The following is a 14,726-nucleotide window of genomic DNA, read 5'->3' on the forward strand; positions in this document are numbered from 1 at the left end:
GGCCTTTTGTCTGTCATCCTCTGTTTCAGTACCATTTTGGTCACAGAGTGTCTGGACATTTTGTTTTGATCCACCTACCGCTTTGACATAAGACCAAAATTTCTTAGGATTTTCTGCCAAGTCTGCAAAGGGCTTTTCCGATGTAACTATCTTCAAAATCTACATGTGTCATCCACCTACAACTACTTACTATCTATCAGGTGTCGGAGTCCGAACAACAACAACAACAACAACTTACCAGCTGTCAGGTGCTGGAATCTGAACTACGAGCAGTGATGTCGTATGAAGAAGAAAGAAAGGAGAGGCTCAGGCTACTCAATCAGAATTCAGAGTCGAAAGTTTAGGTAGGCAACAGCACCTACTGACATGTTTCCAGACTACATGTACAGGCAGTTGGCACATGCTACACTGCACGACTCACCAAACATACAGACAGGTAAGTATGGTGAACTTTTCTAGCAGTGTGCATGCACCAATAAGCGTGCCTGCTGTATTCCCCACACAATGTGTGTCATGTATAAACATGGAGGCGTCCCTACAATCCTGAAGCTGTAGTGCAAGGCCTCAGGTATCTCCAATTTTCTTCCCTTGTGAACATTGAAGATCACCAGAGATGACTGAAGACGTGAGCAATATCTAAGGTTTTGCAAATGCATATTTTTGTGGTGTTTCTGAAACTATTCTGATTGCTGTGTTCATAGCGTCATAGATTGATTTTTCCTTCATGAAAGCCAAATTGACGCAGGCTAAAGCCCCAAAGGATTCTGTCTGACTACAAGGGATCGCACAGAAGCCTCTTCTAGACCTTAGCTAATGCATCTACAACACAAATCGGTATGCAAAATTATAGCTCGGAGGAGTCCCTGTACGCGGATTTTCTTGTTATTACTGTATTGGCTGTCTTCCGAACTGTCGGTACTCTGCAGCATTCTTCTTTGAATGAGGAAGCCCCTTCGGTACCCAATTCTCTTCAGAACTTAACGAAATGCCATTTCGTTCATCACAGTCGATGTTTTCTGAAAGCCTGAAACTGTGCTATTCATTTTCTGCTTAACACGGCGCATTTCGAGAATTTATTCTCATTATCCAGAGTATATATTTACTTAGATATTTTATGTCATGTTTGTGTTACTGCAGTCGGGCAGATTTCTTTTGTCCAACTTTTCGAAACATCGAATAAATTACCCATGTAACTTGCATTTGTTTGTAACAATAAATTATCGGAATGTATCGTGCTGACCATGAAAAATACATAACTGGTGCAGTGTTTTATTATTTAAATCATGAATGCAATTCCCGCTAAAGATCGTCTCAACGACAGACGAAAGCTGTTCCAGCATGCAATGTAGTACTCGAATCCCACAATACAGCATCTCATGTATTATTCCAAAAACATTAGAACCAATACATACATTACTTACGGAGGTATTCATGAAGATTACGTTATTTAGAGTACAAATAAGTACATCTATTTCGGTTATGTGCCGTTTATCGTCAGAAGCATCATGGCTTAGGATGCGAACAAAATCAAAAATCTCAGAAAATGCCACAAGAGTCTGGAGAGAATATTTTATCTTTCCTTCGCTTTACTATTCAATATCGAAAGAAAACCAGTATGTAACTAAGCCAAATAGAGAATATGGACGAAACTCCTCTTGATGTGCCGAGTAAAAGACCTTTTCCCATTAAGGGTGCTAAAACTGTAACTATAAAAACAAGTGGACATGAAAAAATGCACTACACCGTTGTCCTCTCCTGTTGTGTTGACGGTACTATAAACTTAATCCAACGATTATTTTCAAATGAAAAACAGTGCCAAAACCTTCTGTAATGCCGCCAGGTGGTGGTGTTCGCGTACATGACGAAGGTTGGATGGACGAGGGTGGTGTGAAGTTATGGATTAACAGTGTGTGGGAGAGAAAGAAAGGTGCTTTATTGAGGAAACGTTCTCTTCTTGTGATAGATCACTTCAGTAGTCATTTGAAAAATCCTGTGAAAAAGAAATTGAGTCAGGGAAATACAGAACTTGCTGTTATTCTGGGAGGACTCACTTCATAATTGCAACCTCTTGTTGTGTCGATACATAAACCACTGAAGTGTATATGAGGGAGGAATTGAACAAATGGATGATGGATGAAACTCAACATGAATTCACGTTGAAGGGAGCTTTAAAATGGCCTACGATCAAACAAATGTGTCAGTGCACAAAAAAAAAACAACTGTGGCTTAGAGTGAGAGAAGACATAATTGTTAAATCTTTGAAGAAGTGCGGCGTAAATAACGCTCTTAATGGCAGTGAAGACCATTTTATACACTGGAGAGCCAAATAAACTGGTACACCTGCCTAACATCGTGTACGGCCCCCGCCAGCATGCAGAAGTGTCGCAACACGACGTGGTATGGACTATGCTAATGTCTGAAGTAGTGTTGGAGGGAACTTACACCATGAATCCTGCAGGGCAGTCCATAAATACGTAAGAGGGGTGGCGATGTCTTCCGAACAGCACGTTGCAAGGCATCCCAGATATGCTCAATAATGTTCATGTCTGGGCAGTTTGGTGGCCAGTGGAAGTGTTTAAACTCAGAAGAGTATTCCTGGAGCCACTCTGTAGCAATTCCGGACGTGTGGGGTGTCGCATTGTCCTGCTGGAATTGCCCAAGTCTGTCGGAATGCACAATGGACATGAATGGATGCAAGAGATCAGACGAGATTCTTACGAACGTGTCGCTAGTCAGTGTCTTATCTAGGCGTTGAAGGGCGGTCCCACATCACGCCAACTGCATGCACCCCACACCATTACAGAGACTCTACCAGCTCAAACAGTCCTCTGATGACAGGCAGGGTCATGGATTCATGTGGTTGTCTCCATACCCGTACACGTCCATCCGCTCGATACAATTTGAAACGAGACCAGGCAGCTTGTTTCCAGTCACCAACAGTCCAATGTCAGTCCTGACGGGCCCAGGCGAGGTGTAAAGCTTTGTGTCATGCAGTCATCAAGGGTGCACGAGTGAGCCTCCGGCTCTGAAAGCCCATATCGATGACGTTTCGTTGAATTTTTCATACGCTGACACTTATTGATTTCCCAGCATTGAAATCTGCAGCAATTTGTGGAAGGGTTGCACTTCTGTCACACTGAATGTTTCTCTTGTGTCATCGCTAGTTCTGTTCTTGCAGGTACTTTTTCCGGCAGCAGCTGTTGTTCTTCGGACTAGGTCCTACCTCTGCGCCTAATTTTCCTTCCAGACAAATTGGATTAATTGTGAGTACTGTTACTTTTCTGGTATTTTTGTTTGTGGCATCTGCACATCTTTCAAATGTGGTAAGGGAACATCGGTTAATTGCGTGAGCTGCTTTTTTGTTTGTCTGTTTTTTCATTCACCCATTCGGCCTGTTCAAATGGTTGAAATGGCTCTGAGCACTATGCGACTTAACTTCTGAGGTCATCGGTCGCCTAGAACTTGGAACTAATATAACCCAACTCACCTAAGGACGTCACACACATCGATGCCCGAGGCAGGATTCGAACCTGCGTCCGTAGCGGTCGCTCGGCTCCAAACTGTAGCGCCTAGAACAGCACGGCCACTCCGCCCGGTGATCTGGCCTGTCTTTGAGCTTTGGCCGTTATAGATTGGCAGCAGAGCATCCCCGTGCCTATCTTTAAGAAGAAGGGAAATCCCGCTGAGTGCTCCAGCTACCGTCCAATTCGACTTCTCTGCCATGCCACGAAAATCTTTGAGCGTGTTCTGGACCAAAGGATCCGGGAGATCACAAGGAGTTCCAGCAACCAAGCTGGATTTGTGAAGAACTGCGGCACAACTGATGCGATTCATGCTGCAGGACTCTTAGTCGAGGAACAGTATGAGAAAGCCAAGCCGCTGCATCCAGCATTCCTGGATCTCGAAAAGGCCATTGGTCGGGTGTCACACAGTATCATCTGGCTAGCACATCGACAGCATGATGTGCTGGAGCAGCATATTAATTGGGTGCAGTTACTTTATGCACAACCGAAAAGTTACACTAGTGGCCATTAAAATTGCTACACCACGAAGATGACGTGCTACGGACGCGAAATTTAACCGACAGGAAGAAGATCCTGTGATATGCAAATGATTAGCTTTTCAGAGCATTCACACAAGGTTGGCGCCGGTGGCGGCACCTACAACGTGCTGACATGAGGGAAGTTTCCAACCGATTTCTCAAACACAAGCAGCAGTTGACCGGCGTTGCCTGGTGAAACGTTGTTGTGATGCCTCGTGTAAGGAGGAGAAACGCGTACCATCACGTTTCCGACTTTGATAAAGGTCGGATTGTAGCCTATCGCGATTGCGGTTTATCGTATCGCGACATTGCTGCTCGCGTTGGTCGAGACCCAATGACTGTTAGCAGAATATGGAGTCGGTGGGTTCGGGAGGGTAATACGGAACGCCGTGCTGGATCCCAGCGGCCTCGTATCACTACCAGTCGAGATGACTGGCATCTTATCCGCAAGGCTGTAACGGATCGTGCAGCCAAGTCTCGATCCCGGAGTCACGAGACGTTTGCAAGACAACAGCATCTGTGCGAACAGTTCGACGACGTTTGCAGGAGTATGGACTATCAGCTCGGAGACCACGGCTGCGGTTACCCTTGACCCTGCATCACAGACAGGAGCGTCTGCGATGGTGTACTCAACGACGAACCTGGGTGCACGAATGGCAAAATGTTATTTTTTCGGTCAATCCAGGATCCGTTTACAGCATCACGATGGTTCGCATCCGTGTTTGGCGACATCGCGGTGAACGCACATTGGAAGCGTGTATTCGTCATCGCCATACTGGAGTATCAGCCGGCGTGATGGTGTGGGGTGCCATTGGTTACACGTCTCGGTCACCTCTTGTTCGCATTGACGGCATTTTGAACAGTGGACGCTAAATTTCAGATGTGTTACGACCCGTGGCTCTACCCTTCATTCGATCCCTGCGAAACCCTACATTTCAGCAGGATAATTTACGACCGCATGTTGCCGGTCCTGTACGGGCCTTTCTGGATACGGAAAATGTTCGACTGCTGCTCTGGCCAGGATATTCTCCAGATCTCTCACTAATTGAAAACATCTTGTCAATGGTGGCCGAGCAACTGGCTCGTCACAATACGCCAGTCACTACTCTTGATGAACTGTGGTATCGTGTTGAAGCTGCATGGGGAGCTGTACCTGTACACGCCATCCAAGATCAGTTTGACGCAATGCCCAGGCATACCAAGGCTGTTATTACGGCCAGAGGTGGTTGTCCTGGGTACTGATTTCTCAGGATCTATGCACCCAAATTGCGTGAAAATGTAATGACATGTCAGTTCTAGTATATTTGTCCAATAAATACCCATTTATCATCTGCATTTCTTCTTGGCGCATCAATTTTAATGGCCAGTAGTGTAGTGTACGTCCGTACAACCTCAGGACTATCGAAGGACTTCCCCATCACAGTCGGCGTCCATCAAGGTTCTGCATTATCACCACTTCTGTTCATTCTCGTAGTGGGCACCATGACAGCTGACCCGCGGCTGCCATTACCACGGACCCTACTTTGTGCTGACGACGTGCTGCTGGCAGCAGAAAACGGGCTTGATCTGCAGAGCCTAACTCAAGAGTGGAGTGACCAGTTGGCGCAGCATGGTTTACGCCTTAATTTGAAGAACACGGAGTACATGACATCAGACACACACAAAATGGGAACCATCACGATTAATGGTGAAGATCTGACTCGTGTGAGGAAGTTTAAGTAACTTGGTTCCGCGGTCACCGTTGGTGGCTGACTGGCCGGCTACAGTCGAGACAGTGCGCCGCCTAAGTGCAATGGAAACGAAGATGGTAAGGCGGACAGCGGTCCTCACTAACTTAGAGTCGTCTTCGATCGTTTGGGCATGTTTTACGGTAGAGTGCTGCAACGCTCCATGTTTGACCGGTCACGGCTCGCCTGTTGACGTGGGGACCGAGCAGCTCGTGTCCGGCCCCATACGACTCGGCTCGGTCACGTACTCGCCCCATGTCTGATGTCCGGATTCCGGACACGCGGATAACGGAGCATGACCGGTCACCGCTGACGCCTCACCTCGCCTCGCCCCGGATCGCTGCTCTGTACTTTACTGTACAAATCCAACGCCCCTCTCTCTCTCTCTCTCTTTTAATACAAAAGTAACGTTTCCAAGAACGGGTACGTTACACAGCTAAATCCATAGAGCACTTTCTTTTATAATATTTACTCCCGTCTTCCTAACGTCCAGGAATTTTGTTGTAAATAAAACATTGATCACAAGAGACCAATCTGTGTTAATGTAATGAGATGTAAGCGTCAAATAGTGCACCTGATTATGCGAATCAGTCCACATATCAACTGTCGCAGCACATGTGTTATTAATAACTTCCGCAATAGCAGAAGGCATTATACTGTTTCGTATTGCATCAGCTTGTTCTTTGACATGTCTGCTTGTAGTAGAGGGATGTGGCATCGCATCTCCCACCTTAACTTTTCCATAATGCGCACCTAGATGTATTAATTCTTGGCCTAGTTCTCTGAAACCTTCACCGCAAACAGCATTAAAAGGTCTCACATCTTTAGCACACATTGCAACACACTTTGCTGTAATACTATTTTTTATTACTGCCGGTATTCCTGAAGGAGCTGTATCTTTGTGAGGTTTCTTGCAACTGTGTTTCTTTAAAAGAGTGGTTCAAGATTGGAAACACAATAATGTGGAGCAGTTTATGCACGATACGTACCCAGTAGACGCACTGTTTTCGTCTACAACCACCAAAAATATGCTCCGTACTTGGCTTTTTAGACCTTCCCGTCTCTTCAACGTGTAAACATTGATTTCAATCTTACGTCTTACTGCACTGGTTTCCTCGCACTGCATGATTGCAGAGAGAGAGAGAGAGAGAGACACCACAAATGAGAAGCCCGTACTGGCTGCAGTCTCACACGGATAATGACACGTGTAATGTGTTTGAAGTTGCGTGCTACGTATTCGGTCACGGCTTCTATGCTCGGTCACGAGAACTAGTGCGGGCAGCCTATCCAGTTAGGGTGTGCTCGCCCCATCTCGTATTTTGTGCTCGCTTACTCGGTCATGCAGGACTCTATTTTACGGGCTGGTGATGACTCTATTGCCAAGTCGGGTTACACACTTGAAGTCGTCGGCAGTAGACCAAAAGGACGAACTAGGGAACGTTGGGCTGATACAATTTGTAAAGACCTTGAATGCGTGAACATCCACCCAGATGCAGCCCGTGATTATATATATACCGGGTGATCAAAAAGTCAATATAAATTTGAAAACTGAATAAATCATGGAATAATGTAGATAGAGAGGTACAAATTGGCACACATGCTTGGAATGACATAAGGTTTTATTAGAACCAATAAAATACAAAAGTTCAAAACATGTCCGACAGATGGCGCTTCAACTGATCAGAATAGCAATAATTAGCATAACAAGGTAAGACAAATCAAAGGTGATGTTCTTTACAGGAAACGCTCAATATGTCCACCATCATTCCTCAACAATAGCTGTAGTCGAGGAATAATGTTGAGAACAGCACTGTAAAGCACGTCCGGAGTTATGGTGAGGCATTGGCGTCGGATGTTGTCTTTCAGCATCCCAAGAGATGCCGGTCGATCACGATACACTTGTCGGGCGCTGATAACCACGCAGTTGAGCGCCCCACAAACCAAACATCATCATCACGATACACTTGCGACTTCAGGTAACACCAAAGCCAATAATCGCACGGACTGAGGTGTGGGGACCTGGGAGGCCAAGCGTGACGAAAGTGGCGGCTGAGCACACGATCATCACCAAACGACGCGCGCAAGAGATCTTTCACGCGTCTAGCAATATGGGGTGGAGCGCCATCCTGCATAAACATCGTACGTTCCAGCAGGTGTTTATCAGCCAGACTGGGGACGATGCGATTCTGTAACACCCGTCACGGTAGCAGTTACAAAACCAGAATCACGCATTTCCTCGAAGAAAAAAAAAGGCCCGATAACGTTAGATGTGGTAAATGCAACCCATACCGTGACTTTCTCGTCGTGCAATGGAGTTTCCACGACAATTCTACGATTTTCGGTAGCCCAAATTCTGCAGTTGTGGGCGTTGACAAACCCTCGGTGTGTGAAATGAGCTTCGTCGGTCTACAACACGTTACTCAACCAATCGTCATCTTCCGCCATCTTTTGAAACGCCCACACCGCAAATGCCCTCCGCTTTACTAAATCGCCAGGTAACAGTTCATGATGCCGATTGATTTTGTACGGATAGCATCGGAGGGTACGCCTTAGTGCCAACCAAACAGTAGTGTACGGAATGCCGGTGTGACGTGCGACTGCACGAGCGCTGACTTTCCCGTGCATAGACGAACCCGCTACAGTCTCCGTTTCTTCCTGAACTGTCTCAGCAGCATTACGCCTTGTGCTCGATCGGCCACTACGGGGTCTATCGTCTAAACAACCCGTGACTTCGAACTTCGAAATCATTCTCGCCACAGCTGCATTTGTCAACGGACCTTTACCCGTTCGAATCCCCTTCCTATGGCGATATGATCGTAACGCTGAACTAGCACATTCCCCATTCTGATAAAACAGCTTCACTAAAAGCGCGTTTTCAGGTAACGTCAACATGCTGCGACTGTTGGCGCATCTGATTCTCTCTCTCATTACAGCTCCTTTTATACACTATTGTCATGCGCAGTCACTGACGTTTTGCTGTCCAGCGCCATCTGTCGGACATTTTGTGAACTTTTTTTTTTTTTTCCTAATAAAACCCCATGTCAATCCACGCATGTGTGTCAATTTTTACCTCTCTATCTACATTATTCCGTGGTTTATTAAGTTTTCAAATTTATACTGACTTTTTGATCACCTGGCGTATATACACTCCTGGAAATTGAAATAAGAACACCGTGAATTCATTGTCCCAGGAAGGGGAAACTTTATTGACACATTCCTGGGGTCAGATACATCACATGATCACACTGACAGAACCACAGGCACATAGACACAGGCAACAGAGCATGCACAATGTCGGCACTAGTACAGTGTATATCCACCTTTCGCAGCAATGCAGGCTGCTATTCTCCCATGGAGACGATCGTAGAGATGTTGGATGTAGTCCTGTGGAACGGCTTGCCATGCCATTTCCACCTGGCGCCTCATTGGACCAGCGTTCGTGCTGGACGTGCAGACCGCGTGAGACGACGCTTCATCCAGTCCCAAACATGCTCAATAGGGGACAGATCCGGAGATCTTGCTGGCCAGGGTAGTTGACTTACACCTTCTAGAGCACGTTGGGTGGCACGGGATACATGCGGACGTGCATTGTCCTGTTGGAACAGCAAGTTCCCTTGCCGGTCTAGGAATGGTAGAACGGTGGGTTCGATGACGGTTTGGATGTACCGTGCACTACTCAGTGTCCCCTCGACGATCACCAGTGGTGTACGGCCAGTGTAGGAGATCGCTCCCCACACCATGATGCCGGGTGTTGGCCCTGTGTGCCTCGGTCGTATGCAGTCCTGATTGTGGTGCTCACCTGCACGGCGCCAAACACGCATACGACCATCATTGGCACCAAGGCAGAAGCGACTCTCATCGCTGAAGACGACACGTCTCCATTCGTCCCTCCATTCACGCCTGTCGCGACACCACTGGAGGCGGGCTGCACGATGTTGGGGCGTGAGCGGAAGACGGCCTAACGGTGTGCGGGACCGTAGCCCAGCTTCATGGAGACGGTTGCGAATGGTCCTCGCCGATACCCCAGGAGCAACAGTGTCCCTAATTTGCTGGGAAGTGGCGCTGCGGTCCCCTACGGCACTGCGTAGGATCCTACGGTCTTGGCGTGCATCCGTGCGTCGCTGCGGTCCGGTCCCAGGTCGACGGGCACGTGCACCTTCCGCCGACCACTGGCGACAACATCGATGTACTGTGGAGACCTCACGCCCCACGTGTTGAGCAATTCGGCGGTACGTCCACCCGGCCTCCCGCATGCCCACTATACGCCCTCGCTCAAAGTCCGTCAACTGCACATACGGTTCACGTCCATGCTGTCGCGGCATGCTACCAGTGTTAAAGACTGCGATGGAGCTCCGTATGCCACGGCAAACTGGCTGACACTGACGGCGGCGGTGCACAAATGCTGCGCAGCTAGCGCCATTCGACGGCCAACACCGCGGTTCCTGGTGTGTCCGCTGTGCCGTGCGTGTGATCATTGCTTGTACAGCCCTCTCGCAGTGTCCGGGGCAAGTATGGTGGGTCTGACACACCGGTGTCAATGTGTTCTTTTTTCCATTTCCAGGAGTGTATATATCTATTGCAGCCTATGTCGGTCTGATCGTTTACTGGAGTATCATGAAAAAATCTGAAGTAAACTGGCCAAGAAGTTTTAGAGACTTTTGGTAACAACCTTAAACAACGATTTGTCTTTACATGGTACTATATACATAACTACCAGTGTTGCTATCACATGATCTTCATGGTATAAAAGAAAAATACATGTCATAGCATCTATGCATATGCTAATGTACATAATGCCTGTGTAATCTACAGTGATAAACATTTGCAGAATATAAAACTGCTATCACTGCACAGAAGTTGGTGTGACTCATTAAAAATCATGGATACAAGTCAGTGGGTTACGTCAGTGGGTTACATCACCTTTTCGTTCTTTTCCCTCCCTGTTTTCGAAGATACAGATAAGACCAGGGAGTCCCATTTCGTTATTGAGACCAGGAAGGCTCTTTTTGTAATCAGCTCTGTTTTTATCCGAAATCTGCCATCACAAGCAGCGTAATTAATAAAAAAGCAGTTTGGCTTACTTACCAATACGATGTCTAAAGAAGTACATACTTGGAACATTACTATGGTCAAAGGATAGTATATAAACCAAAAGGCAATTTAAAAATCAGTTTTGTACCTTCTGTACGTTATTAGTGAAGAAAGTTTTTTCATACAGGGTGTTACAAAAAGGTACGGCCAAACCTTCGGGAAACATTCCTCACACACAAATAAAGAAAAGATGTTATGTGGACATGTGTCCGGAAACGCTTAATTTCCATGTTAGAGCTCATTTTAGTTTCGTCAGTATGTACTGTACTCCCTCGATTCACCGCCAGTTGGCCCAATTGAAGGAAGGTAATGTTGACTTCGGTGCTTGTGTTCACATGCGACAGATTTTCTATGAACGTTTGGGCAGGCATTGTTGGTGATGTCTTGACTGAGCCCCATTTTCTTCCACCTACGCTCAATGGAGCACGTTATCATGATTTCATACGGGATACTCTACCTGTGCTGCTAGAACATGTGCCTTTACAAGTACGACACAACATGTGGTTCATTCACGATGGAGCTCCTGCACATTTCAGTCGAAGTGTTGGTACGCTTCTCAACAACAGATTCGGTGACCGATGGATTGGTAGAGGCGGACCAATTCCATGGCCTCCACGCTCTCCTGACCTCAACCCTCTTGACTTTCATTTATGGGGGCATTTCAAAGCTCTTGTCTACGCAACCCCGGTACCAAATGTAGAGACTCTTCGTGCTCGTATTGTGGACGGCTGTGATACAATACGCCATTCTCCAGGGCTGCATCAGCGCATCAGGGATTCAGGGATTCCATGCGACGGAGAGTGGATGCATGTATCCTCGCTAACAGAGGACATTTTGAACATTTCTTGTAACAAAGTGTTTGAAGTCACGCTGGTACGTTCTGTTGCTGTGTGTTTCCGTTCCATGATTAATGTGAAGAGAAGTAATAAAATGAGCTCTAACACGGAAAGTAAGCGTTTCCGGACACATGTCCACATAACATACACTCCTGGAAATTGAAATAAGAACACCGTGAATTCATTGTCCCAGGAAGGGGAAACTTTATTGACACATTCCTGGGGTCAGATACATCACATGATCACACTGACCGAACCACAGGCACATAGACACAGGCAACAGAGCATGCACAATGTCGGCACTAGTACAGTGTATATCCACCTTTCGCAGCAATGCAGGCTGCTATTCTCCCATGGAGACGATCGTAGAGATGCTGGATGTAGTCCTGTGGAACGGCTTGCCATGCCATTTCCACCTGGTGCCTCAGTTGGACCAGCGTTCGTGCTGGACGTGCAGACCGCGTGAGACGACGCTTCATCCAGTCCCAAACATGCTCAATGGGGGACAGATCCGGAGATCTTGCTGGCCAGGGTAGTTGCCTTACACCTTCTAGAGCACGTTGGGTGGCACGGGATACATGCGGACGTGCATTGTCCTGTTGGAACAGCAAGTTCCCTTGCCGGTCTAGGAATGGTAGAACGATGGGTTCGATGACGGTTTGGATGTACCGTGCACTATTCAGTGTCCCCTCGACGATCACCAGTGGTGTACGGCCAGTGTAGGAGATCGCTCCCCACACCATGATGCCGGTAGTTGGCCCTGTGTGCCTCGGTCGTATGCAGTCCTGATTGTGGCGCTCACCTGCACGGCGCCAAACACGCATACGACCATCATTGGCACCAAGGCAGAAGCGACTCTCATCGCTGAAGACGACACGTCTCCATTCGTCCCTCCATTCACGCCTGTCGCGACACCACTGGAGGCGGGATGCACGATGTTGGGGCGTGAGCGGAAGACGGCCTAACGGTGTGCGGGACCGTAGCCCAGCTTCATGGAGACAGTTGCGAATGGTCCTAGCCGATACCCCAGGAGCAACAGTGTCCATAATTTGCTGGGAAGTGGCGGTGCGGTCCCCTACGGCACTGCGTAGGATCCTACGGTCTTGGCGTGCATCCGTGCGTCGCTGCGGTCCGGTCCCAGGTCGACGGGCACGTGCACCTCTCGCCGACCACTGGCGACAACATCGATGTACTGTGGAGACCTCACGCCCCGCGTGTTGAGCAATTCGGCGGTACGTCCACCCGGCCTCCCGCATGCCCACTATACGCCCTCGCTCAAAGTCCGTCAACTGCACATACGGTTCACGTCCACGCTGTCGCGGCATGCTACCAGTGTTAAAGACTGCGATGGAGCTCCGTATGCCACGGCAAACTGGCTGACACTGACGGCGGCGGTGCACAAATGCTGCGCAGCTAGCGCCATTCGACGGCCAACACCGCGGTTCCTGGTGTGTCCGCTGTGCCGTGCGTGTGATCATTGCTTGTACAGCCCTCTCGCAGTGTCCGGGGCAAGTATGGTGGGTCTGACACACCGGTGTCAATGTGTTCTTTTTTCCATTTCCAGGAGTGTATATATCTATTGCAGCCTATGTCGGTCTGATCGTTTACTGGAGTATCATGAAAAAATCTGAAGTAAACTGGCCAAGAAGTTTTAGAGACTTTTGGTAACAACCTTAAACAACGATTTGTCTTTACATGGTACTATAGACATAACTACCAGTGTTGCTATTACACGATCTTCATGGTATAAAAGAAAAATTCATGTCATAGCATCTATGCATATGCTAATGTACATAATGCCTGTGTAATCTACAGTGATAAACATTTGCAGAATATAAAACTGCTATCACTGCACAGAAGTTGGTGTGACTCGTTAAAAATCATGGATACAAGTCAGTGGGTTACGTCAGTGGGTAACATCACCTTTTCGTTCTTTTCCCTCCCTGTTTTCGAAGATGCAGATAAGACTAGGGAGTCCCATTTTGTTATTGAGACCAGGAAGGCTCTTTTTGTAATCACCTCTGTTGTTATCCGAAATCTGCCATTACAAGCAGCGTAATTAATAAAAAAGCAGTTTGGCATACTTACCAATACGATGTCTAAAGAAGTACATACTTGGAACATTACTATGGTCAAAGGATAGTATATAAACCAAAAGGCAACTTAAAAATCAGTTTTGTACCTTCTGTGCGTTATTAGTGAAGAAAGTTTTTTCATACAGGGTGTTACAAAAAGGTACGGCCAAACTTTCGGGAAACATTCCTCACACACAAATAAAGAAAAGATGTTATGTGGACATGTGTCCGGAAACGCTTGATTTCCATGTTAGAGCTCATTTTAGTTTCGTCAGTATGTACTGTACTCCCTCGATTCACCGCCAGTTGGCCCAATTGAAGGAAGGTAATGTTGACTTCGGTGCTTGTGTTCACATGCGACAGATTTTCTATGAACGCTTGGGCAGGCATTGTTGGTGATGTCTTGACTGAGCCCCATTTTCTTCCACCTACGCTCAATGGAGCACGTTATCATGATTTCATACGGGATACTCTACCTGTGCTGCTAGAACATGTGCCTTTACAAGTACGACACAGCATGTGGTTCATGCACGATGGAGCTCCTGCACATTTCAGTCGATGTGTTCGTACGCTTCTCAACAACAGATTCGGTGACCGATGGATTGGTAGAGGCTGACCAATTCCATGGCCTCCATGCTCTCCTGACCTCAACCCTCTTGACTTTCATTTATGGGGGCATTTGAAAGCTCTTGTCTACGCAACCCCGGTACCAAATGTAGAGAATCTTCGTGCTCGTATTGTGGACGGCTGTGATACAATACGCCATTCTCCAGGGCTGCATCAGCGCATCAGGGATTCAGGGATTCCATGCGACGGAGGGTGGATGCATGTGTCCTCGCTAACAGAGGACATTTTGAACATTTCCTGTAACAAAGTGTTTGAAGTCACGCTGGTACGTTCTGTTGCTGTGTGTTTCCGTTCCATGATTAATGTGAAGAGAAGTAATAAAATGAGC

At 47.3% G+C, this 14,726-nt stretch overlaps 1 protein-coding gene across 1 annotated transcript; it reads left to right on the plus strand.

Annotated features, from left to right (window-relative positions):
• The first annotated feature begins 366 nt into the window (after positions 1 to 366).
• On the plus strand, positions 367 to 5,764 carry LOC126109538 (uncharacterized). The gene is made up of 2 exons (XM_049914556.1): positions 367 to 436; positions 5,439 to 5,764. The coding sequence occupies exons 1-2, from the start codon at positions 367 to 369 to the stop codon at positions 5,762 to 5,764; spliced, it is 396 nt and encodes a 131-aa protein (XP_049770513.1).
• Positions 5,765 to 14,726: the final 8,962 nt, after the last annotated feature.

Source organism: Schistocerca cancellata, chromosome 12 (assembly GCF_023864275.1).
Source record: "Schistocerca cancellata isolate TAMUIC-IGC-003103 chromosome 12, iqSchCanc2.1, whole genome shotgun sequence".
Taxonomy (NCBI): Eukaryota; Metazoa; Arthropoda; class Insecta; order Orthoptera; family Acrididae; genus Schistocerca; species Schistocerca cancellata.